General features: G+C 37.6%; 3 protein-coding genes and 1 long non-coding RNA gene across 13 annotated transcripts in view; 1 reads left to right on the top strand and 3 right to left on the bottom strand.

Moving 5' to 3' along the window:
* LOC144650540 (uncharacterized) overlaps positions 1-7,097 on the bottom strand; it is a 32,698-nt gene extending 25,601 nt beyond the window's left edge. For 7 of the 8 annotated variants that reach the window (XM_078510228.1, XM_078510229.1, XM_078510232.1 and 4 more), the window contains exons 1-4: positions 6,286-7,097; positions 5,117-5,340; positions 3,014-3,314; positions 365-472 (exon numbers count right to left, since the gene is read on the bottom strand). In XM_078510228.1, coding sequence (XP_078366354.1) covers positions 365-472; positions 3,014-3,314; positions 5,117-5,340; positions 6,286-6,751 — 1,099 coding nt within the window. In that variant the 5' untranslated portion in view covers positions 6,752-7,097. Of the gene's footprint in view, positions 1-364; positions 473-3,013; positions 3,315-3,520; positions 3,913-5,116; positions 5,341-6,285 lie in introns of those variants that run through there. The other variant, XM_078510235.1, reaches the window with a different exon arrangement.
* Positions 7,098-9,639: 2,542 nt separating this feature from the next.
* Positions 9,640-12,628, top strand: LOC144650567 (uncharacterized). 2 transcript variants are annotated; one of them, XR_013570145.1, is made up of 4 exons: positions 9,724-9,773; positions 10,294-10,394; positions 11,273-11,329; positions 12,549-12,628. It is a non-coding gene; the product is annotated as an uncharacterized LOC144650567 (long non-coding RNA). The 2 variants fall into 2 exon arrangements; XR_013570144.1 differs by having other exon boundaries at positions 9,640-10,394.
* Positions 11,356-23,347, bottom strand: LOC144650545 (acyl-coenzyme A synthetase ACSM3, mitochondrial-like). 2 transcript variants are annotated; one of them, XM_078510241.1, is made up of 11 exons: positions 23,229-23,277; positions 22,762-22,829; positions 22,619-22,673; positions 20,958-21,312; positions 20,222-20,305; positions 19,824-19,925; positions 18,595-18,646; positions 17,193-17,268; positions 16,394-16,490; positions 14,988-15,107; positions 11,356-13,197 (listed from the first exon to the last, which is right to left on the bottom strand). In XM_078510241.1, exons 2-11 carry the CDS (start codon positions 22,769-22,771, stop codon positions 13,111-13,113), a joined length of 1,038 nt encoding a protein of 345 aa, XP_078366367.1. In that variant the 5' UTR covers positions 22,772-22,829; positions 23,229-23,277; the 3' UTR covers positions 11,356-13,110. The 2 variants fall into 2 exon arrangements, with proteins under 2 accessions (XP_078366367.1, XP_078366368.1); XM_078510242.1 differs by lacking the exon at positions 22,762-22,829 and having other exon boundaries at positions 23,229-23,347.
* LOC144650557 (acyl-coenzyme A synthetase ACSM3, mitochondrial-like) overlaps positions 23,152-23,508 on the bottom strand; it is a 6,697-nt gene continuing 6,340 nt past the window's right edge. The window contains exon 5 of the mRNA XM_078510263.1: positions 23,152-23,365. Coding sequence (XP_078366389.1) covers positions 23,211-23,365 — 155 coding nt within the window. The 3' untranslated portion in view covers positions 23,152-23,210. The remainder of the gene's footprint in view (positions 23,366-23,508) is intronic.

The raw sequence follows: 23,508 nt of genomic DNA, 5'->3' as shown, positions 1-23,508 counted from the left end.
TTCCGAAGACATTATTTGTTAGTTATTGTAAATATTGTTATATTTCATATTGATTTTGTTCATGAAAAACCAATTTCCAATGGAATTTGCAAGGAAATTGTATTTAGTTTTACTTTATTTTAAAATGCCACGTCGGCACTTTTTTCCAGATTTCAAACCTAATTATTCGAAAATTTGCGTGGCTACCCCCAATTTCCTTTTTGAATTTTAGTATCCCTTGGTAACATCTACATTTCTTTTATAGTCATCGGCCAGGCGAAAATACTTTGTTATTAGTAGGCACCGTCCTTAAATGTAATAACAGTAAATTATTAGCCAAAATAAATTCCAAGTTATTTAACATTGATTTTACTCTTTATCCTACCTGTACTCATTTCTGTACTTGCAACAGAGACAGGGCCAGCATATTCGATTTCTTTTTCAGAAGCAACCTCTTCACTTATTCTGCCCTGAGTAAAACACTCAACAGAATCTACACAATAGAAAAGAAAATTATGTCAGAATAATTGCCATAGCTGAGCACTAAATGGTCACTTTCAAAGTCATTGCTTCAATAATAGGTGAAGCTTTTGCTTTGGGCATGTAGCTAAAACTGCCATGTACAGGTTTTCTGATATAGCTATGAACTGTAGAATTCTAAAATGCTTTTACATGTTGTGATTTCCTATTGTAAAAATTCTTTTGTAGGAATTATCTGCTATTAACATACCAAAACTAAATCTGCAAAATCCATCACTTAAACTTTTATTTTTACATGTGCATTCAGGGCTTGAGACTAACTTTTTAACTCACTGGTTTACTGGCTAGTGACATGTCAGATTTTACTAGCCAAAAGTAATTTTTCACTAGTCAGGTATATTGATTTCTATCAAGAACAGTTGACTTTTCCGATTTTTTCACTAGACAAATGGCTAGTAGGAATGCTAAACCTGGTAGCCAAAACCTAAATTTTAATAGCCTTTGGCTAATTGGCTACCGTTAGTCTCGAGCCCTGTGCATTACATAACCTGCAACTTTTAATTAACATGGCTTTTAAAACATACAAGTTGTTCATTTGGAAAAGGATAGTGATTGATTTCTTTCACCATTTACACAGTCACTTTCCACATGCCAAACAAGCCAAAAGCAAAACTAGCAAACCTACAAACGTGATATAAATAACAACTCAATGCATTGTAGGATGAGCTCTTCGGCTCATATGCAGCTATCTTTTTACAACTATTATTATCATGAAGATGACTGTTAGAGTGGAAAAGTAGTAGCAATGTATCATTTTCAGTGATAACGCCTGAGCAATGCAAAACTTCTGACTAAAGCTGTGTTCACACTTGGCTGAAACAAGACTATAGTCTGATCAGTTTTCACATGAGCCGGCACGTTTGGGCAAATCATTTGAAAAAAATTATGTAAGAATTATTGCCATAGCTGAGCACTAGATGGTCACTTTCAAAGTTATTGCTTCAATAATCGGTGAAGCTTTTGCTTTGGGTATGTAGCTAAAACTGCCATGTACAGGTTTTATGATATATACTGTAGAATTCTAAAATGCTTTTACATGTTGTGATTTCCTATTGTAAAAATTCTTTTGTTGGAATTACCTGCTATTGACATACCAAAACTAAATCTGCAAAATCCATCACTTAAACTTTTATTTTTACATGTGCATTACATGACCTGCAATTTTTAATCAACATGGCTTTTGAAACATACAAGTAGTCCATTTGGAAAGGGTAGTGATTGATTTCTTTCACCATTTACACAGTCACTTTCCACCCGTTTCTTTTGTGTGTGTGTATGTCTGTGTGTGTGTTCAAGTGTTTGATCTCCCTCGATAATGTAGATTGCGATATGAAACAACCAGCTGAGGCTAAATACACTCTTCAAATGTCTACTCACTTTTAGGGCAGTTCCAGAAAATATCCATATACCCACCCCAAGGATGCCTTTGGAAATTCCAAGGGGGGCTGGTTGGGTTAAAAAGGCAAAGTTATTACTGAAGGGAGAGTACAGGGCTTAACTAAAAATTCCAGGGGGCAGAAGAATTCAAAAAATTATCCTTGAGAGAAAAGTTGATTAACGTCTGCCATACAGGTCGATAATCACAGTACCGGTAAGTATTATACTAAAGCAGAACATATGAAAGTCATTAAAAATATTGCAAAGATAAACAAATTTCGAATACAGACTTCTGTACTATTTCATATCAATGGCATTTTGATTTGTTTGCACTTGACTTTGATGTTGAGGTATGATTTGAAAAACACAAAAAAAGTGCTGTGACCAGCAAGAAAATAAAAATAACTGCAGTACACGTGACTAACTCGTTTGTATAACATGTATATCGACTGTACATGCCGAACAAGCCAAAAGCAAAACTAGCAAACCTACAAACGTGATATAAATAACAACTCAATGCATTGTAGGATGAGTTCTTCGGCTCATATGCAGCTATCTTTCTACAACTATTATTATCATGAAGATGACTGTTAGAGTGGAAAAGTAGTAGCAACCTAACATTAATTATTTTTCAGTGATAACGCCTGAGCAATGCAAAGCTTCTGACTAAAGCTGTGTTCCCACTTGGCTAAAACAAGATTAGTCTGATCAGTTTTCACATCAGCCGGCACGTTTGGGCAAATCATGATCGAATTATGTTTATTCTGAAGCATGCATGATTGGAACAACCTCACAAGGTAGTTTCAATCATGATAAGACGAAACACATGTTCAAAATGGAGAGAAAGCGAGTACCCAAAAAATCCAAATTGAAGCCTACTATAAGACCATATGTTAAGAATAGTTGAAATATCTTTTTTTGGTTTAAGGGGACAAGATTTATTAATTGTTAATGGCATAAATTAAACAACCAAGCATGTTTCAAACTGACATGTCATTTGCACAATGCATTAACTAACATGTTAAGGTGAAGCATAAAAATTATTTTGTTGAAACATTTTACTTGAAACATGTTTCAGGTTTAATGTGAACACAGCTTTAGTTAACACCAATGTTACCTTGTATGGGTAAAAGGCTAACGTAGTGAAGCTCAAAAATGTACCCAAGCACAAGTGGCTGTTGGTGGTTGGTGTTGCTGGTGTTAGGCAAAATATCAGCTGGATTTACTGGACAAATCAGTGATTCATTTTCACGACCAAGACTACTGACAACACGAATAGCAGTGCTGTAGTAGTTTGCTGCAGCTTGTAACATCAAATGATCATCCCATGTGCCATCTTTTGCCATGCTTTCCAAGTAATCACGCCATGTTGGGTGTCTATCATGATCAACAAAGCGGAATAGATGTGTTCCATTGGGCTGCAAGAAAAAATTATCACGTTACCATAAATGCTCTATCAATCCCCTGGGGTGATCACTAAAAATTACACTATAATGATACATGTGTATATATATTTATTCGGTTATAACGCGCACTCGGTTATAAGACGCACTCTAAACTTGGCAACTTTGTCATGCTGTTTCCAAACTGAAAATTTTCCAAAACACTCGGTTATAAGACGCACCATGAGTTGGAGAGTTGTAAAGATGCGGTGATCAATTTAAGGACAGTCCTTCTTACAGAATTTGAATGATTGAATGTTGTTCATATTCCTTGGCACAATCTTCGAGTAAAAAGGTAACATTTCTTGCTAAAAAAGACGTAAATCCACTTGACCTAAAAGTCTTTCCATCGCTTCGAACTTAGCTGCTTAGTAACCTGGCAGATGTGTAGTTACCAGTGACCACTGAGTTTGTAGCTTGGTTACCAAGTTCTCAAGCATGCTTCGTATCGCTTCTACTTTGTTTATCGAGTGGTTTTGAAAGATTCTCAAGCTTTTTTGGTGTTTTCCCTGTCTTCTAAAGTCATTTCCAACATTCCACGCTTAAAAAGGTTTGTTTCAAATGAGTATTCTTGATTTTATTTGCCTGTTTCAACAAAATGCTGGCATAGACACGCGTTGCTAAAACTTGTTTATACGTGACAATAAACTTTACATTGAAACTTGCTGTTTCTTATATCTGTTTTCTTGTTCTAAAAGTCAATGACCAACATTAAGTGTTTTCATTTTTCTTGTTTTATTTGTAAGTTCCGGTAAAATGGCGGTCATAAGATTTTGTTGGGCGAAAATACCCGGCTATAGGACGCACCCCAATTTTGGCATAAACTTCCCACAGAAAACAGATTTTCCTTGAAAAAACCGTGCGCCTTGTAACCGAATAAACAGGGTATATATGTACTACATACCGGTGAATAAAGTGGACATTATTACATATACAAGTTTTCATACATAAAAGGTTTGATAGATTATAAGAAAATTATACAGCCTCCATAATTAATCTGTACTCATGTTAAGAACATTTGGCTCAAAGTGCAAGAAAAACAGATTTCAGGGAGAACAAATTATTTTTTTTTAAAGCTAATGGGCTTTACTCAAGTTACAATACAATAGTTATACAAACCTACAAGTCGACTTGTAGCAGATTACTAAGAACTACAGTGATTCGCTGAGCAAAATCTGAGCAACTTAAATAATTACTTTCGTATTTCTTGATCTAGAATGCCTCGATATTTATTTCAAAAAAACCATTGAATTATGTAAAAAATGTTAAAAATAGCTTATTTGAACATCTTATAATTTTCACTTTCCCCCCTTCTTTTTAATACTGAATACACTGCTTTTTATTCAGATAAAATAAATGAATGTGAATGCTCTCAAAATGCATCAGAATGTAGGAAATGCATCCAAAAAGGCCAAATTTTGTACAATTTTCTCAGAGTAGCACCCCCCTCCCCAAAGAAGAAGGTCATGACTTATAAAAATAATTTACTCTAAAGCTGTTGCTGCATACTCTGATATTTATTGAAAATCCTGTAATAATTCAGTACTACCACCCTCACCCAATTTGCAATGTTGTGTAGAATGAAACAATGACATCACAAAATGGGTACCTATTTTTCAACAATAAGTACTAAAAGGGCATATAGCACTCTTTATCTCAAAGCAGTGATAATTGCCACATAATTCCCAAGAATTTGTCTGGCATTATGACTAGAAAAAAAAAATAACAATGTGACTTGTAACTGTGACTTAGGCTCGACTTACAGATCACTGACTTACCAAGTTGGAGTTTTCTGTAAGGAATTTAACTAAGTTGACTCTCAGTTCTTCTGCTGAAATTTTGACTCCTTTCACAATTTCCAGTTGCTCTGCCAGCGCAAAAAACATACAATTTCCCAATCCTTGATTGTCAGAAATTATAAATCCTTCATCTAATGCAATCCTTTGCAAATCCTTTGATCTATGCAATTTTTCGGCATCGCAGAGCTGTTGCTGCACTACACCTGTAGGCAAACAAAACACATTAATCAATTTTGATTATTGTTTGTCTATTCCCATGGAAATTTGACATTGTGGTCTAATCGACAGTTTAGTCTCTCCTGAACAACTACAACATGCTGCTTTTTGTAGTCTATGTAGCATGTTTGGATGTACATGTAAGAACAAATTAAAATTATAAATGTTAGATGTCTCATAGTCCCATGGGGTTGACTGGATTTTTCTAATACAGACACTACCAATTATGTTTGTTTGTCCATGTTGTCAGTTGCATGCACGAATGAACAGATACATTACAGATAAAATGAGATCCACAGATTATTTTAGAGCTGTAGATTATGTAAGACTAAATTAAAATCCCTCAGTCCCCCTAGTCCCCAAGGGGGTGAACACAGTTTCACTTTTAAAATACACTAAAAACACAGGAGTAAGAACCTAACATAGGCTAAAATTTGCAAATTAGATACCATTTTAACCTATTAAGCCTAAAATTTGGAAACAGGTTCTTAATTTCTACAACTGATTAGAAATGTCTACTTTGGGGAAAATAATTTGGACAAGACATTACTGTACATGTATATAATGTTATGTTCTGAATGATTAGTGCTTCATTTTTACATAAACACTATGTGGTATGCAGATTTTATATAAGAAAAAGGCCGAATACCACAAGAATCTCTATAACAACAATGAAACTTTTCTTCAGAAATCAGTTAAGAACCTATTAAGAACTTAATTAGCCTAAATGTGTGTTAATAACCCTTTATGTAATAACCTATTTAGGCTAATTTTAAAAACAATAGGTTCTTACTCGCGGGTTTTTACTGTATACTGACAGATGTCATGCTGTTCTTTCTTGTTGTTATTCTCTTAGAGGAAAACAATGGCTCCAAAAAAAACAAGAAATGAATAAGACTAAATTATTTTATAACGTAACTTTTAATACTCACATTCTCCAATACGTCGCTCGTTTTGTTTCGGAACTCTCTTTCTTTGTCTTTCTTTCTCGCGTTGCTCCTCGCTACTTTCTTGCCTCTTTTGCCGGGCTCTTTCACGCTCTCTTTGTCGTTGTTGTTCGCTACTGTTTTGCCTCTTTTGCCGGGCTCTTTCACGCTCATTTTGTAGCTGTTGTTCGCTACTCTTTTGCCTCTTTTGCCGGGCTCTTTCACGCTCATTTTGTAGCTGTTGTTCGCTAGAGTTTTGCCTCTTTTGCCGGGCTCTTTCACGCTCATTTTGTCGTTGCCCTTCGCTACTTCTTTGCCTTTGTTCCCGGGCTCTTTCTTGCTCCTTTGCTCGTTGTTCTTTGCTGCTGTGTCGCCTCCTCTCTCTTGCTCTCTCCCGCTCTCTTTCACGTCGCAGGTCGCTTAAACCCCGTCTCCCCGAAGTTGAATTCCCTCTACTCTCGTTTGTCAACATCGACACAACAAGAGATTAGGACAAATAATTTTTTCTCGAGTTTTAAGCTTCAGACTGGCTGAATAAACGTATTGAATCTAGAGACTCAAGTCGTTTTGAAAGCTTCTTTGCAAAATTGAAAATCTTTGCCTACTACATTTTCCCGCCAACAAACGCGGGCTCCCCAGACAAACTCGTCCCCAGTCCTAATCAGGGCGGACGGACGGACGGACGGACGGACGGAAGGTCACGTGACTACCAAACTTTTTCGGCTTGACGGGTTTCAGTTTATCTGCTTTGTCCGCATGAACCAATGGGGCTCCGCCTTCGGCGCCTTCGGCGCCGTGCGAGCTCCGCTATCAGAAGTAGTCATCAAACTTTTATAACTACAGTACCCACAGTTTAAGGTTTTTACTTGTAAATAAAGTATTATTTGTTCAGATAGCATGCCTACTGTCTTGGTTTACATTATAGTTTTCTTTTTGGGGGATACAGTATTAGTTTTACTTTTATCTTGTGTTTGGGAAGGGAGTTTTGATACAATGGTTTCCAAAGAGGACTTCAATGTCTTGCCTTTTCAAGTTCTATTAAAATTCGCGTACAGAAAATTTCTTTGTACCCGACGTATCGTGGAATTTCAGTCAACTAAAATTTTTGGTACTCACATACCGTGGAATCTCGGATACTGAAATCCGAGTGACACTTGACGTACCGTGGAAAATCCGGTACCGGATTCTCTATTGACACGTTTCGTACCGTGAAGTTGTGCTCGAAAACGAACATTTAAATGAAGAGCAAATAGCAATTTTCCATAAGAAGTGAACTAAGTATTCAACTTGATCTACTGTACTGTACTCGTATATGGTACGCCATTATTCTCGGCGAATCTGGAAGAATAAGCGAATTTCCGGGCCTTGACACGCCGCGTTTCAGTGACGTGTCTGGACATCGGATTTTCCTTGCCACGGAAAAAGTCCGATTCGGGGAAAATACGATTCCTGACACGCGGTGTACACGTTGCGTGTCATGAACCACGACACCTCCGAGTACGTCCGTATTCCTGAAGAATACGGGTCCGAATCGTGTGATTTCCGGACCACGACACGCGTCTTTTCACACAGTGGGCCAAGCATCGAACTAAAGAAAGATACCAGAATACCATGTACAGATAACGATATCAAAACTTGGTTATGGGTAGCGTATGGAATGATTGCTGTGAAGAATGTTTTCAAACATCCAAAATATCGCCCGCGAGTCGGTTGCAACTGTGTGGATGATATTCATCGAATTCTTAGCATGGCCAGAGGAGTAGATTTTGAAAGGGTCAAGGAACAATGGTATTATTTATTGGGAGAAACCTTTGGAACTGATCTTGCTGACAAGGTCAAAGACAGCCCTTACTGGAAAGGATTTTTCACTTATAACATGTTGTATGATGCAAATGGGCTACGCGAGTTCAGACTTATAAACATTCTTATCGATACTCCAGTTTGGGAAGTAAATGTTGCAGCTGTTAAAAACTTATGGATGCGATCTATTTATGAAAAGGAACTTGCTAGAGAAAAAAATGAAGATGATGATGAAGACTAAAACATAAATATACATTTTTGTAGAAACATTACCAAGTTGTGATTTTCATATATGATTCGAACCATCCTTGCTCTGTGACAGAATATCACGCGTTTCGGTTATGGTTTCAAACCTATCTCATGTAAACATATTGTTTTTAATTTTCATTAAACCTTGTCATTGTACATGTTTAAACTTTTCTTGACTTGTCCATGCCTATCCATGCATACCTACTCACTGTAAGTACCATTTAATGTATGCATATTGACCATTTAATGTATGCAGTATTGATTTTCCATGACGTCATTCAGAGGTAGTCAGTTTTTCATGTTAATGACGTCACTTTACGTGGACCCTACATCGAATCTCATTATATACCCACTAAAACAATAGCTTGCGTGGGCTCCACGCGTGGAACGTGACTCCTTGCGTGTTTTTTTAACCTCGCGCCATGTTTTTATGCAAATCCCTGAATACTGCAATCTGATTGGTCCATTCCAATTTTTAATGATATGTACTCGTTCCTGATTGGTTACCAGCTCGTTGAGCGTGCTCTACTACTATATATATCTCTGAAAAGGCAAAACATGATCCGAAACACCGAAAAAAATGATCCTCCGATCAATTTTAGCTCAGGAGAAAGAAGCTCGATACACTGCTCGATACACTGGCAACACGACTAGAAAATTTGCTGAATGAGAAGGTGAAAGCGCTGGAGAATAAGTTTCAAAATCATCATCATCATCACCAAAGTTTCTAGATATAGCCCATGACAGTTTACGCCCGGCACGTTTATGACTTTTCTCAGTAAGGGACTTACTTCCTTTATATCCTTTCTCGTGTTTTTAGTGTACGTGGGTGGGAATCTAGAGGTATATAATATTTTTCAAGCAGTTTTTGAACGAAAATTTAGTTACAGATTATTTCCAGCGATTTGAAAATTGGGCCAGTCATTTCCAAACCGCTCTCCTTAGGACAAACTGTCATGTTATTATACTTGTCAAAGCTTCATTTGTAAACTTGATTGTTTTACATTGCAAAAGATACAAAATTAATACAAGGAGACGCAAGCTACAACCCCAGACAAAAGAGTTGTGAAGGTTGCCAGTTAACACGCCCGATTAGAGAGAGTTGCAAATTCAATGTAACAATCCCCATTCCTGTACTGCTGTAGGATTCCCCCCGTCCCCCCCCCCCTCCTCCTATCAATGTTGGTCCCTCATTTTACAATCTTATGTGTGTTATGTCGCTTATTGTTCAACACTGAATAGGGGAGGGGAGTGGAAGAACAAAATGGCAAAGCTTCCCAAGACTTTTGTCAGAGGTTGTGAGCGAGTACGAGTGGAGGACAGTGCGAACGTTTGAAACATATGTACAAGAAGGTCGTGCGATATCCTATACTTACAATTATCACAAACGATTTTTAGATTCCCAGTGGACCCGTCAACTTCGATTCTTCATGTGATGGAGCAAGGTACGAATTTATTTTGTAAAGCAGGTTTACAAAGGGCTCTGAATCAGTTAAGTTTTCGTGGATATAATTAACAATTATTCTATGAGCCCGCGTTGGATACGAGGTAGTAAATAGCCAACGAGGTATACAACATAGGTATACGAGCTGATAACCGTGATTCAGTGAACTTATCAGAAAGCTAGAAATGCAATATCCGAGGTTGAGAATTTAATAATAGCTTTTAAAGCAGCGTGCTTACATTGATATGATCGAATTTAAAGCGGTACAACATTTATGATGAGATGGGACCACAGTCATGCTCATCACTATTTTGGACATACTACATATTTTTACCCTGTAAGGAAAGTAACCGTAAGCGAGTGTGCTTGCATTAATATGATCGGATTTAAAGCGCTACAGCATTTATGAAGAGATGGGAGCACAATCATGTTTATTACAATTTTAGACTTACTGCATAGTTTTACCCTGTAAGGGAAGTAACCATAAGCGAGTGTCGTTTCAACAAATTATTTTGTCTCAGCTGCCCACGTGTCATCACTTCGCATTATTATCCTTACAAGTGGGAGACCAATAACTGCACTACAACGGACGTAGGATATCATCTGGCAGTTGACCATAAAGGTACTTTTAACTAAAAATTTGCCTAAATACCACAGGCACATCCCCACCCTTAATAAGAAATGAACCCGCACTCACAGCAACCTCTTATCACGATCATGTATTCATTCGTTCATTGACTTCATTGTGTAAAAACAGTAAAGATGGTAAATGTTAAGCTCGGTGATAAATGACAAAGAGCGTGGGACAAAAACAACTGTGCTATGAGACTCGTGGTGAGCTGGGCCATTTACTAGGTTCTTATGTGACACGCGTCCTGCAAACCGCCAGGATTAACAATGTCGAAAGCATCAAGTATAATAAATAATTAAGGTTGTAAATTTTAAGTTCGGTGATAAATGATAAAGATAAATGTTCAATATGTCACGAACTTGGGACAAAGAGAATCTGAGTCCCGACGGGAATCCAACTGAGCTTAAAATTTACCATCTTTATCATTTATTACACACTTGATGCCTTCGACATTGCTGATCCTAGCAGTATACAGGACGCGTGACACAATGGAACCAAGTAAATGGCCCAGCTCACCACGAGTCTCTCGCAGCTTAGTGGTTGGAGCGCTCAACCGGTATCTGGAAGGCCATAGGTTCGATTCCCGTCGGGGACTCAGATTTTTCAGTTCTTTGTCCCACGCTTGTGACATATTGAACATTTGATCTTTATAATTGACTTCAGAGCTTGCTTGCTTGCCTTCTTGGTTCTTTCAGTCGGTCGGTCGGTAGGTTGGTCAGTCAGTCAGTCAGTCAACGACAGTCACCCGTTTATTTATTATTTTTTAGTTATTTAATTATGTATTTATTTATTTATTATTTGTTTATTTATTTTCTGTATTTGCTCGTTTGTTCTTCTGATATTTATTTTTTATATCAATTTATAAACAGTTTTTGACGCCAAAGACAATAAAGAATGCGGTTTCTCGTGGAAATCATCCCTGTACAGTAAGTTAATACCACAAGTCTAGTAATCTTATTATTGTCTCAAATAAAATTGAATTCTGTCTTTTATAGCAATCATCGTTAAAAAGAACGTAACCTTACTAACGCATCTGGACTTCATCGACAATTAACCTTTTACATTGCGCCCGTTTGTATTATTTGCTGGATCTACTGAGCTGTAATAAATCACAGATTTTTGACGGGTTTGTTTCGGTGTATAGCACTAAAAGCTGGAGATCTCAAGTTTGCTTTTGTTGCACTCTTTTTATCTATATTTACGACTGAATTTATTCAGGAGTTTAGTAGCTAGCCCAATGGCACTCGTATGGTCGGTCCATTATCTGTAGACTTCTCATTGCAACTCCGCTGACCAGCAGATATACTTGTAGAAAGAGTGTAGCAAGGCGGCCGTATAAAAGCGGCCGTATAAAGGCGGTCTTTTAAATTTAAAGGGGTTTACAAGAAAAATCAGAAGCAAAGAAACAAAATATGGCTGACAATTACGTAAAGAATTAAGTAATCGACCACCAAAAAAGTGAACATTGAGAGCCAGTAATCTGCATTAATCGATCGATGACTTTCGTGTCTATCTTTCGAGCTAGCGTAGTACATGTAGTCGAATGTAGGAGCATTCGAAAACTAAATCAGGTTTCAGATAAGCTTCAAAAGACATGGATCTATCTAGAAACCAGAGCGTTGGCTAGAATCGAGTGCGTGGCTGCTTGTTCCCAATAAAAGGAAAAGCTTTTCAGATGAAACAGCACAACATTACATTTGTACCTGAATCAGTAAGTTATATATTTTTTTACAGCGTTATTACTTAACAGCCTACATGTAAATTATTCTGCACTGCATACCTACGGAGCGATATAATAAACAAACCATTTTAGTGCTATGGGTTAAAAAAAGAAAAAAAAAAAGGAAAAAAGAAAATAACTCTCTCCTCTGGGACTCGAACTCGCGACCTTTCGATCCGTAGTCAGTTGCCTACCCACAGGCTACTTAGACGTACTTAGTCACGTGAGGCGAAAATATCTTATATCAATGTAATCGACATTCCGCCGTTTATCTGTTATCATGTGCATCAAAGGAATGTTTGAATCACCTTGCTGCTCATAAATTTTTAAGGAATGAAAACTAAACTTTTAAATTTGGCAAAAAATTCAGTCGTGGCTCGAAGAGCTCTTTGATTAATTTATCTATTTTTAATAATTGTTTACAGACAGCAAGCGTGGTTTGTATGGATATCCCCGCAACAGGCTTGGAATATGGCCTAATAGTGAGGTGCCGCTCTATGTAAAGTAGAAATCACCGTACATGGACACAAAGAAGGCGTCATCAATCTGCCACTGAAACTGCAGAACTGAAGAAATTACCTGACTGTTTTGATGAACGTTATTTCATCTTACGTCTACGGAAACCTTTAAAGTGAAATGAAACCGTACCGCCTAGTCATCAAATAGTTTTGCCCTGCAAATTAACACAAACTTTTTCCGCTTTGCTTCCTTAGCTTTAGCGACGGTAACTACAGTATCGTTTCCAGCATCCAGTTTAGCTTAAACTGATCGCAATGTCTCTTCTCCTGAGATGTTTTTAACAAAAGCCTTCATGTGCTTAGGTTGATTGCTTTAGCCAAATAGTCATTTGTTTCTTCACCAAGCCGGATAAAAGAAATCAAAATTTAACTCGAAGAGCGTATGAACTATTTAGGAGTGATTTTTGTACGAGTGAAAAAATGTTGTAGTTGAATCAGTTAATTCATCAGCTCCTCTGTTGTGCTCCATTCACTCCGTAATCCATTCCCTATTCCTCAGTTCTCGTCTGTTCACCTTGCCTACTGGAGTTTTAGGAAGATCCTCAATAAATTCCATCTATAAAACAAAACAGCGGTTCAATATATATTTATATAATAACCTGAATTCTACGCGCATTTTGATTGGTTCTTACTTATGATCTATCAGAGTACAGACACATGGATGACTTCACGCGGTGGTGTGACTCGCGCGCGTGATCAGAGTTCATAGTCCAAATCAGAGTTGTCGGCAAAGTTTTTCAAACTTGCGGGGCCACAACAAAGCAAAAAAGTTCAGCTTAATTACAAATCTTCAGTGAGAAACAATACGCCAAGCATCGTTCACCTTTCGAAGCATTTAACTGGGCGAAACAAGCTTGAAGAAGACAGTGAATTATTCGAGAAATTATCCGAAATCTGTATGAAAGTTTGACCGATGTTGTACAGTTGGACGACGCCACGGAAAACAAACGAATTGCGGTTAAACGCTTCGGTTAATGCTTACAGATTTGAACAACTTTCCAAATCGGAATAAAGGTTAATTTTTTCATTGACTTTCAATTGACCATTTTTCTGTTTATTCAATCGGATTTACAATGCTTCGTGTTAACGAAAACTTACTAGTGAAATCAAAACAACTTAGCTCATCGGTACGGCTGCATTGCTCACACAGAAGTGTGCTGAAGTCTTGTGTTATTATATAAAACAAATAGATTTCATTTTGCCGTGCGTCTGTTCAGTAATAGATCACAGAAGACGTCAAAATAAAATGTGGTTATAAAATGTGGTATGAACATCAGTGACCCACTCGGCTAGCGCCTCGTGGGCCACTTCTCTGTTCATACCACATTTTGACGTCATCTGTGATCTATTACTAACAGACGCACGGCAAAATGAAATCTATTTGTTAAGTAGATGCCAAGGGTAAAGTACACGTTTGACTTTCGGTCGGCGTTTAGTTAACTCCAGTTAGCAGCAATGAGTATTTCAAGTCCTCCCCTTCCTCCCCCACCTAACTCACCCCCTGGTATTCAATTTACCAGTAGGCATTGGTATGCCTGGTTGAAGAGAGCTACTGCAAGCAAAATGGCCCAGGCCAGGGCTTGAACCGGGAGCGCTCGACCTGTAGTCAGGCGCATTAACTAGTCATTCATTTGTTTTTGTACCGACGCTTTTTGTTATTTTTATTCCAGAAATAAAATTATGGAAAGTTATATTTCGTTTACAACTTAGCAACTTTGAATTTTTTTTTGTTTCTATAAATACAAATTTGCACTTAGACGTACAGCTGCAATCACATGGAGCAGGCCACAGTTGTACTAAAAAAATATATACACAGCTGTCTTAATCGGTAATTAAACTATGACTGTAAGGAAAACAATAAAAAAACACGCTGATTTTATCCTGTGTGTCATGACGTATTATGGTTTCATTCTATATGACGATTTTTGGCACGAACAGATATGCTGTCCCAACCTTTTCTAAGCTGGTCACGCGATCGGTCGGTCAGTCAGTCGGTCGGTCGGTCGGTCGGTCGGTCGGTCGGTCGGTCGGTCGGTCGGTCGGTCGGTCGGTCGGTCGGTCGGTCGGTCAGTAAGTCAGTCATTCAGAGTTTTTTTGAAAGAACATCAAGGAAATGCTGACAGTATCATGAATGACTATTATGTTGTGGTGGAGGAACACCTGACAAATAATAACTGTTTCGTACATTTCTGCACATTGTAGCAGTGGAAATTACGAACGCCACGGCCTGTTTTGCTTTTAGTAGTTAAAACTGGTGCTGCTAAGCTACTTTAGTAGTTGTGAACGGGGTATATGTCTTGAATTAGGTTCAAGAATAATGAAAGAAACACAATGACGTAGTATTACCTTTTTTGGGCACATCCATTCTGCAGTGTTGTATGTCACGTGATCTTGCAGCTCCTTAATCAATTCATCTTGATTTTTGTCTTTGAAGCCGTTTGACAAAACAATGAACGCTTTTATTGTCTACAAAAATAAAAAAAAGATCCATGGCATCAAGAAAGTTTACTAGCTCCGCTCACTGTATTTGTACTTTGTGAGCTGGATCCCAGGGCTGATAAGGACTACGTATTGTTCAAGTACGAAGTCCTGTTGTTAAGAAACAGTAATGACAATGCATCTTACCTTAGAAGCCCTGCGTGAATCTGGTCCCAGATACCAAATTAAATCCATTGATTTTACATTCAAAAACAGTAAACAGTGGGTAATCGGATTCAGGATTGGTGTCTAATAACTTTGAATGGACACAGTTTTTAAATATATTTTTCAGCTTATTTGTTTGGTTTGGGCAACTTGAGCATCCTTGAGCTAATAGTCTGAAAACGAGTTTAATCCGGCAATGCTGAGTAATTCATTCAATGGCAGAATTTTTCCCCTACTCAGGGTTTTCGTTTTACGCTGGACGCCGGACGTAACGAAAACTAGTTAAGAAAACCATCTTTCATACCGGGGATTAACCCACTCCCTTCCAGGTTGAAGTCTGTTTTGGAATCTACTAAAAACGGACAACTGCAGACTGATAATTATAATTGCCGCCAAATCGAACATTTAATTTTTTGTGAGCATTTTTTAATGCCTAAAAAGACCATCCTATTTAACCAATTCCGCTCAAGGGAAGGCAGGAAATGGCATTTTAAAGAGTCCAATTCGAAAAATTCCCCGGGGGAAGATGCGCGCGGACCCCCTAGAAGTTCATACTCCGGCCTACATGTTTGGCGCCTTTGCCGCTCATGACCGCCAGTTAAACCTTTGAATTCGGCACTTCAAAATGTTCCCGAAAACCCTGCCTATTGAAAGCGTTTGTGAACAAAAAAGTCCCATATATGACTCGTTAAATTGTCGGCCAACAGTCGACCTACAGTTTATCGACAGTTCGCCGACAGTTGCTCGATAGATAGCATAACGACATTAGAAAATTTGTGGATTCTTTAAGTAGATGTATGTAATTAACTTTATAAAAATTAATGTTGCCCACGATCAAAGCTGGATAGGTGACTTAAACACAGCATCTTTTTGAAACTGCACGTGAAGATCCAAAGGACATTAAGATGGTGAGCTGACGTTTTAGAAAACTTGCGTTTTGACAGTACTTGCATGTATCCAAACCACTCAAAATTAACATGTGCCTTTCTTAAACGTAAAGTTAACATAAACACTTGGTAAATTTTGAAATCGAGAAATCGATCAATCGCCTTCGCCTTAATTAAAACTCACTCCGTCCAAAAGAACGGTATTCTACCTATATGGCTTACCTGTCCCATCATGTAAGGACTGCTGCACACAGCACAATCCAACACTGCAGGATGTCCTTTCAGGCAATTTTCCACCTCACAAGGATTGATACTGACTCTATAAAGTGGAATAATAAAGGAGCTGACTCATATAAACCACATTACTGACATACGATATGTACACTGCGGATGCCTTTGAAGAAAACGTCTTAGGTTAATGCTACGTTTCTGTTATGTTTGAGCAGATATTAATAATAATAATAATAATAATAATAATAATAATAATAATAATAATAATAATTTCTTTTCATAGAAATATGCTCAAAAGCGCGTTACAATACTATAAGTATTAAAAGGCAAATAAAAAAACTCAAATATACATAGTAATTTTATAATCTTGACATTAACATTCAGTTTTAATTCTGCGTACACTCAGCTTTGTTCCCAGGGTCTCTCTGCTTGCGTAAAAAAATCAGATTTATGATTTATAGTTTAAGTAATAGTAGTTGGGGTGAATAAAATACAATTCAGTGAGTTACTAATATGATTCCCAGTACTGTTCAGAGTTATTTACGGTATATAATTCAAGGTCAGTCGTATTTACTAAGCAAATGCCAGTTCTATTTTGTCTTATTACATCTTGGATAACTTTGAATGAGTTTGGAAAATAATTATTTTGGTGTACAACTTGCTTAAAGGCTCCTCTATAGGAAACCTCCATAGTAAACCGTGGACAAACCAGAAACTCAGCAGCAACGCTATCTGCCTCACTGTGTCAACGATAAAAATGTGCCACTAACAAGCGTCATTTATATCTTACGAGTTGTAGAAGATCATGTCGTCAGCTCTTCCGACGATCCAGAAATAACCTTCAGAGTCCATTCGACCCAAATCACCTGTTAACCATAGAAAAAAATATAAGTACTGACATTTATTACTTACGTATTCTGCATTATTTTTTCTTAGTAGACGGACAGTTAGCTCGTAGTTTAAGCGAATTACGTTATTTTCTTGCATTTATCACTTTTTTGCCAGTCGACGTAATAATAATGCTATTCCATTCATTATTATTCAATGCTGTACATGTATTAGCTAGCATGTTCAAATTAAACGTGGATATTGTAACTGACAACGACAGACGTTGCTGTCGAAACAATGCCGGGTGTTATCAAAACTGAAAAACGTTGTCCTTTTTCTCAAAATTATTGCAAGCCTGCTTTTAGTAAGACACTTTTAAAATTATCATGTGGTTCCCATATTTTTACTTAGTATAATTTCCAGAGGTGAATTCAATTCTGATTGGTTGAGAAGCTCGGACTATGATGCAATATTCACCGTGCTAGGCGGTGAATATTGCATCTCAAGGGTTGGCTACTAAGCCATGCCACGTTTGCCATCCAGGCCAGTGAACATGGCGGCATTTGCTGAATGAAAATTTCTCTCATTTAAAACTGAGAAATCACTTCAAGTCCTGGATATTTAAAACATTGAGAATTTTGCAAATTAACTACCAAGGCTTTTGGACCGAAAATATTTTCAAGAGATGGTTTACAAGGCATTAGAATTGATCGTAAACATGGTGGTTTTGGATATCAAACGAGGCCATGTACGTTGTCAGATCGACTGGCAAAACAATTTATAGTTCTCTTCTCCCTGGAGCTAGTAATTTCGAGGGAATCACACAGTTTTTCAGAAGTCACCAACGATTAAACAAAGGTACCAGATATCTATCTTTTTCGTAGTGTTTGTTTTGTTCCGTTTTATTGCTAAATTACGATTTCAATCGATGAATTACTTTGGTTTACACGTATGCAAGCGAGCACTTGTGTTTGTTTTTTCGTGTTTTTTACTGTTATTTGGCAGTTTTGATATTCACCTCTGAAAATTCTACTAAAACAATTATTCGCCTCAGGCTCAGTGATTATATGTCGGATTATTTAACAATAATAACTTTGCCTTCGGCGAATAAATGCTCTAACGCAATGTAATCTTGACGTTTTCTATATATGAGGTACATGTGTAACTGTAAATCTTCTTGCAAGGCACTCCTCGTTCTTAAAGTAAATTGAAACATATTATATATCAATAAAGAACAAGAAAATAGTATATTCGTTATGTCAGTTGCCAACCGGTTGCACGGTTTACTTCATGTAGTGAAAAAGTGCCTTATCGTATGTAATATTAAGAAAAGCAGCAGAGAAGAACATGCAACGGATACACACCTGTTACATAAAAATCTCCCGAATAACATGCCGCGGTCTTCTCAGGTTCATCCTGCAAGAAATAAATTACTCTCCCATTTTGAGCATACATTAAGGATCCGTTTTAAAATCTCGCATCTACTAGGTCCAACTAACTTTATAGTCAAATGACTGGACTGCGGTACATGTAGTAACTATTTACTGTAACAGACTCGGGCATGTGTCGCCTTAGAGTTCATTGGAGAGAATAGAATTTATCAAAAAAAGTTCCGTTGATGAAACACAAATAATCTTAAACCAGGTACGATAAAACATGTTCATAACAATTGCTAATGCAAAGCTATTTTGAGATGTTTATAAACAATTATTGGATGAGGTTTTTGTGATTTCCGGAATAATCAAGGTCGAGGTAAGTGTTATCAGCCAAAGCCTTCGGCTTTGGCTGATAACACTTACCTCGACCTTGATTATTCCGGAAATCACAAAAATCGAATCTAATAATTGTTTTATTATACATTGTTTTTTTTCTGGTAAAGAAAATAATGACAAACGATTTCAACCTGTTTCAAAACTTGTGCTAATTCCGGCTTGTCGTCCTGCTTAATTCTGAATGCTTTTTCCTCAAAGTATTTCGTGGAATAGTTCCTTCCTAATTTTTGTTAGTCATTTTGTGTTTTCTGAGACTTTATTGTCCAGCAATTTTTTAACTTAGGTCAAATTATCTCTCGGTTGAAGAAGCGAATCGACGAACTTGATGTTCCTTCGCCGCCAGACGCCTGACACATTGCTCTTGGAAATCATGCATTGCGCGCGCAACCTACAGATTAGTGAATAATCTGCTAGCAGATTATTCACTAATCTGTAGGTTGCGCGGATTCCAAGAATTAGCTGTAGGCTATTAGCCAATGAGAAGGCAGTGAATTACTACAATGTATAATAATAATAATTATGGATTTGTTGTGCGCGAATTCCATATGTATATGTTCAAATGCGCATTATAATGGCTGATGTTTATATGTTTTCTAATCGTTTTCTTTTTCTTTTACACCCAACTCCTACATAGTGTTCTGAACAAAATATTTTAAGAAGGAACATGTGTACCGTTTCATTGAACTCTCCCTGAAAAATGTCTTAATAAAAAAATAATAATAATAATTTAAATCAGTTTAGTGACGTTCTGCAAAACATCATTCTATGTGCAAATTCAGTCTAAATCAAGCTTTTTTTTCAGTTGTAATTATGTTTCTTACCACGTAACGAGTAAACATTCCAACAGGACGGTATGGCTTAACGCGAATCACAACCCTTCCCAGTGTACCTGGAGGCACATCTTGGTCATTATCGTCAACGATCTGGAACGTAAAGAAGGCAAACATAAACGGGGTTTATCAGGAAAACGAAGCAAAGAAGGTCAAGTTTCTCTCTGATTTTGCGACCTTTTCCCACCTTATCAACTGATCAAAAAGTATCTTCTTGCATGAAAAATGAAAGAAAATCTCAACTACATCAACGCCTAAAGAATACTTAGTAAACACCGACCGTTTTCGATGTTCGATGTTTTCTAAATAATTTATCGTTTTTTCAATGTTTTATATGAGTTTAAATTTTAAACAAGCAAAAATGCCTCAATGAATCTTTCTGAACTTACAAGTATGTCGTTACCAGGAAGAGGTTTACCAACAGAATCAGGACGTGAGTCATCCCCAGGTTCTCTCGGCGTGGTTAAAATATTCTGTGAAGATAAGATTGCTTTTTCCATTAAACTACAATCAACAATTGTATTATTCGTTTCGCGCTAATTGACTGATGACTAATTATTGCTTAAAAGCTTTCACAGAATTAACAAATTTAAGATTGCTATTGAGGACTTTTTCTATACGGTAAATGGCTGCTGACCGGTGGCCAGTCGACATCTCTTTTGTCTGGTATTTTTTGACCCACTTGGGAGCAAAAAGGAAGCTGATCAGCCTCATACTTAGGGACATGGTTATGAATACATTTAACCACACCATCGTTCAGGCAGAGTATACTGCAGGCAGGTAGCCTGTGTACAGCCGCCAACTTACAGAATCTACGCAGACAGGAACCGTGTTAGAGATCTCGGATACCTTGTGAAATATTCCAGGGTATATGGGATAAGAAATTGCTAACGAAACAATAACGATATATGATCTTTGGGACTGAAAGGGTTAGGCAACATACATGTGTACATGTGTACATTTCCCTTATACAGTTGCACGTAGCAACAGTATTACGAAAAGGGGGAGGGTAGAGATAAGCTATTTCCAAAGGTCTATCTCCGTGTCGCATTGGTCACAGGCCTTCTACCGTGTCCCATAAGTCACAGGGAGGAGAGGTTGTACTATGTATCTATAACACCGTACCGTTTCTGTTTGTCCATAGCAATTCCAGAGCTCCACTCCTGTTTCTTTTTTCCATCTTCGTATCATATGTTCGTTCACAGGTTCTCCACCGACGAAACAAAGTTTTAATTTGGAAAAGCTGAAGCTTTTCAAATTTTCCTCGTTCAAAGCTTCCATGTAAAAAGGACGTTTAAATTCACCATGAGTTATGGGATACTTCTGAAGGGTGTCCAGTACCACTCTTGAGGTCAATGTCTTGTAATGAGCAAACGCTCCCGAACCAACAGACCACGGCGAGAAGAAACCGTTAATGGGAAGCAACGACCATCCGGTAGGGGAAGCAGTCCAACTTAAATCTGTTTCTATAAAACGGGTTCTGAAAGATACGAAAAACGTTTTGGAAATCAGCTTCACTGTAATTCCCATTATAAAAAGGTGAATAAGCTAAAGACATAGATGAACTAAATATTGTTCTTTATAGTTAGGCTTAGCCTTTATCAAACTTTACAACAAAACGCCTGAGTTCAGTAGAGTGTTCTAATTCTTTTTTTAAGGACCGTTTTAAAGGTTACAAAAGACAATCGATTATAGCTCGCATGTGCTGTTGGACCTTCGAAACTTTTCCGAAATGCCTTTAACGCTTCCCCTGGGGCAATTGGGAGATCTTCAGGAATCTTCCAAAGAAGTTTGAAACTAATCTTCGGGGATCTTCGGACGTTAAAATACAATTTCGGATTACTTTCGAATCTCCATCGTAGCGCCTTTCCAATGTATTCCTACGAAATACCAGCAACGAATAAACACACGTGACAAACAAACAGAGATATATTTCCCGGTAGCTTAAAGGGGTGACGATGCTTGTCGGTAAAATTTGAACAGTATTGAAATGTTTAACTGGACGACGTGAACGGGAAGGCGCATGAGTGCTGGAGGCACGAACTTCTAGGTGGGTCCGGGGGCATGCTCCCCCGGAAATTTTTCAAATTTGACTCCCAAAAATGCCATTTCCTGCGTTCCCTGGATCGTACAGTGGAACCCCGATATAACGATATGCCAAGGGGGCAGTAAAATTATATCGTTATATTGAGGAATCGTTATATCGGGGTTCCGTCCCATACATTTTACTTTTGCCGGGACATAACATATTCATCGTTATATCGGGAATATCGTTATATCGAAGATCGTTATATCGGGGTTCCACTGTAATTGTTAACCGGGAAGGTCTTTATGGCATTAAAAAATAATAGATTCCAAAACCGTCAGACTCCAATCGGAAAGATAGTGGGTTAATCCCGGATATGAAAGATGGTTTTCTTAACTATTTAACATAAATTCAAATAGTTTTTGTCCAGTCCAAGTGAGGTTAACTTTATCTTTGATTAACAAATGCAAAATCAACCAATTTTTGACACTTCCGAAAATCATAATTATTTTGCGTATGAACTACCGGATGTTACATGTCAAACAGCCGGACGGCAGCAAGCGCGAAACCAACCCCTGAGCAGTGAGCATGGGGAGGGACAAGCCTGCAAAATAGCTGCATAAATTGGGTATCTAGCACTGGTAAAGAAAGATTTAATACATTGATGCCATGTTTGATCTTAAGATTTGCGCGTTTTCGCCAAAGTGTCTCCTTTTTTAACGACGATTTCCCTATTACTGCTAATTCCAATAAAGCCTACCTGATAATCAGCGCTTGCCGCATCAAAGAGATCCTCAAATGACAGCCAGCCTTCCCTAGAGAAATACAGTACAGCTTCACTAACGATAAAACACTAAATCAAGTTATTACAGTTAATGAAAGCTCATAAGCCGTCTTGGTCACCTCCGTTCATGTTTCATTCTGTTGACCAAAATTTTGCTTCTTATATTTACTTCACCAGAGCTAGCAATCTAAAACAACAACAACAAAAGCAAAAATTAATTATAGCTATTTTTCTTTCCTTTTTTTTTTTTAATAGGCCTTGTTTCTGACAAACACAACAACAAGAAGACAAGACAAGACAAGACAAGACAAGACAAGACAACAACTGTGACAGCACAATACAATCATATTAGATCAGCATTAGATCATATATGCATGGATTTTTGCGCTATAGAAATAATAAAGTTATTATTATTATTATTACAACAATCCCAACACCATTGATCAATGACCAAAATTAATTTGGAACGCTTGGTCACGTGACCCACGGTGTCCCGAGTTCCTCCACAAACAAGAAACTGACAACTATGCGTGTCACAAATGACAGCGCACGGCTCGAAACGACAAAATTAACAGTGTTTCCAAACCTGATCGACCACATCGAGCAATTCACTGTTAACCTGATCACAAGGGGCCGTCACCACACACACTGGCTTTAACTTTAAAATTCTTCTGTGAAGCTCTTTTGGACCAATATTGACTGCCATTATCACAAGTACGCCACCTTTGGAAAATAATCATCGTTTGATGTCAATTTAAGACGGAATCCCTCAGGAAATAGAATAATGTCAATTTTGGTTGAACAAAAATCGAGTACCAGCTAAAGATGTAAGTAATTAGCTTCGGCGGCATATCAGGCAATTTTGG

The sequence above is a fragment of the Oculina patagonica genome, chromosome 4 (assembly GCF_052425735.1).
Source record: "Oculina patagonica isolate OP01 chromosome 4, crgOcupat, whole genome shotgun sequence".
Taxonomy (NCBI): domain Eukaryota; kingdom Metazoa; phylum Cnidaria; class Anthozoa; order Scleractinia; family Oculinidae; genus Oculina; species Oculina patagonica.
The sequence above is the reverse complement of the archived record's forward strand: the minus strand, read 5'-3'. Positions and strand labels throughout refer to the sequence as shown.

Excerpts from the sequence above, each read along its gene's own strand:
- LOC144650545 (XM_078510241.1), bottom strand. Across the intron at positions 18,647-19,823 it reads GAATGTTTACTCGTTACGTG|GATGAACCTGAGAAGACCGC; the intron begins GTAAGAAACATA and ends TATTTCTTGCAG. Across the intron at positions 13,198-14,987 it reads AATGGATGTGCCCAAAAAAG|ATGGAATTTATTGAGGATCT; the intron begins GTAATACTACGT and ends TTTGTTTTATAG.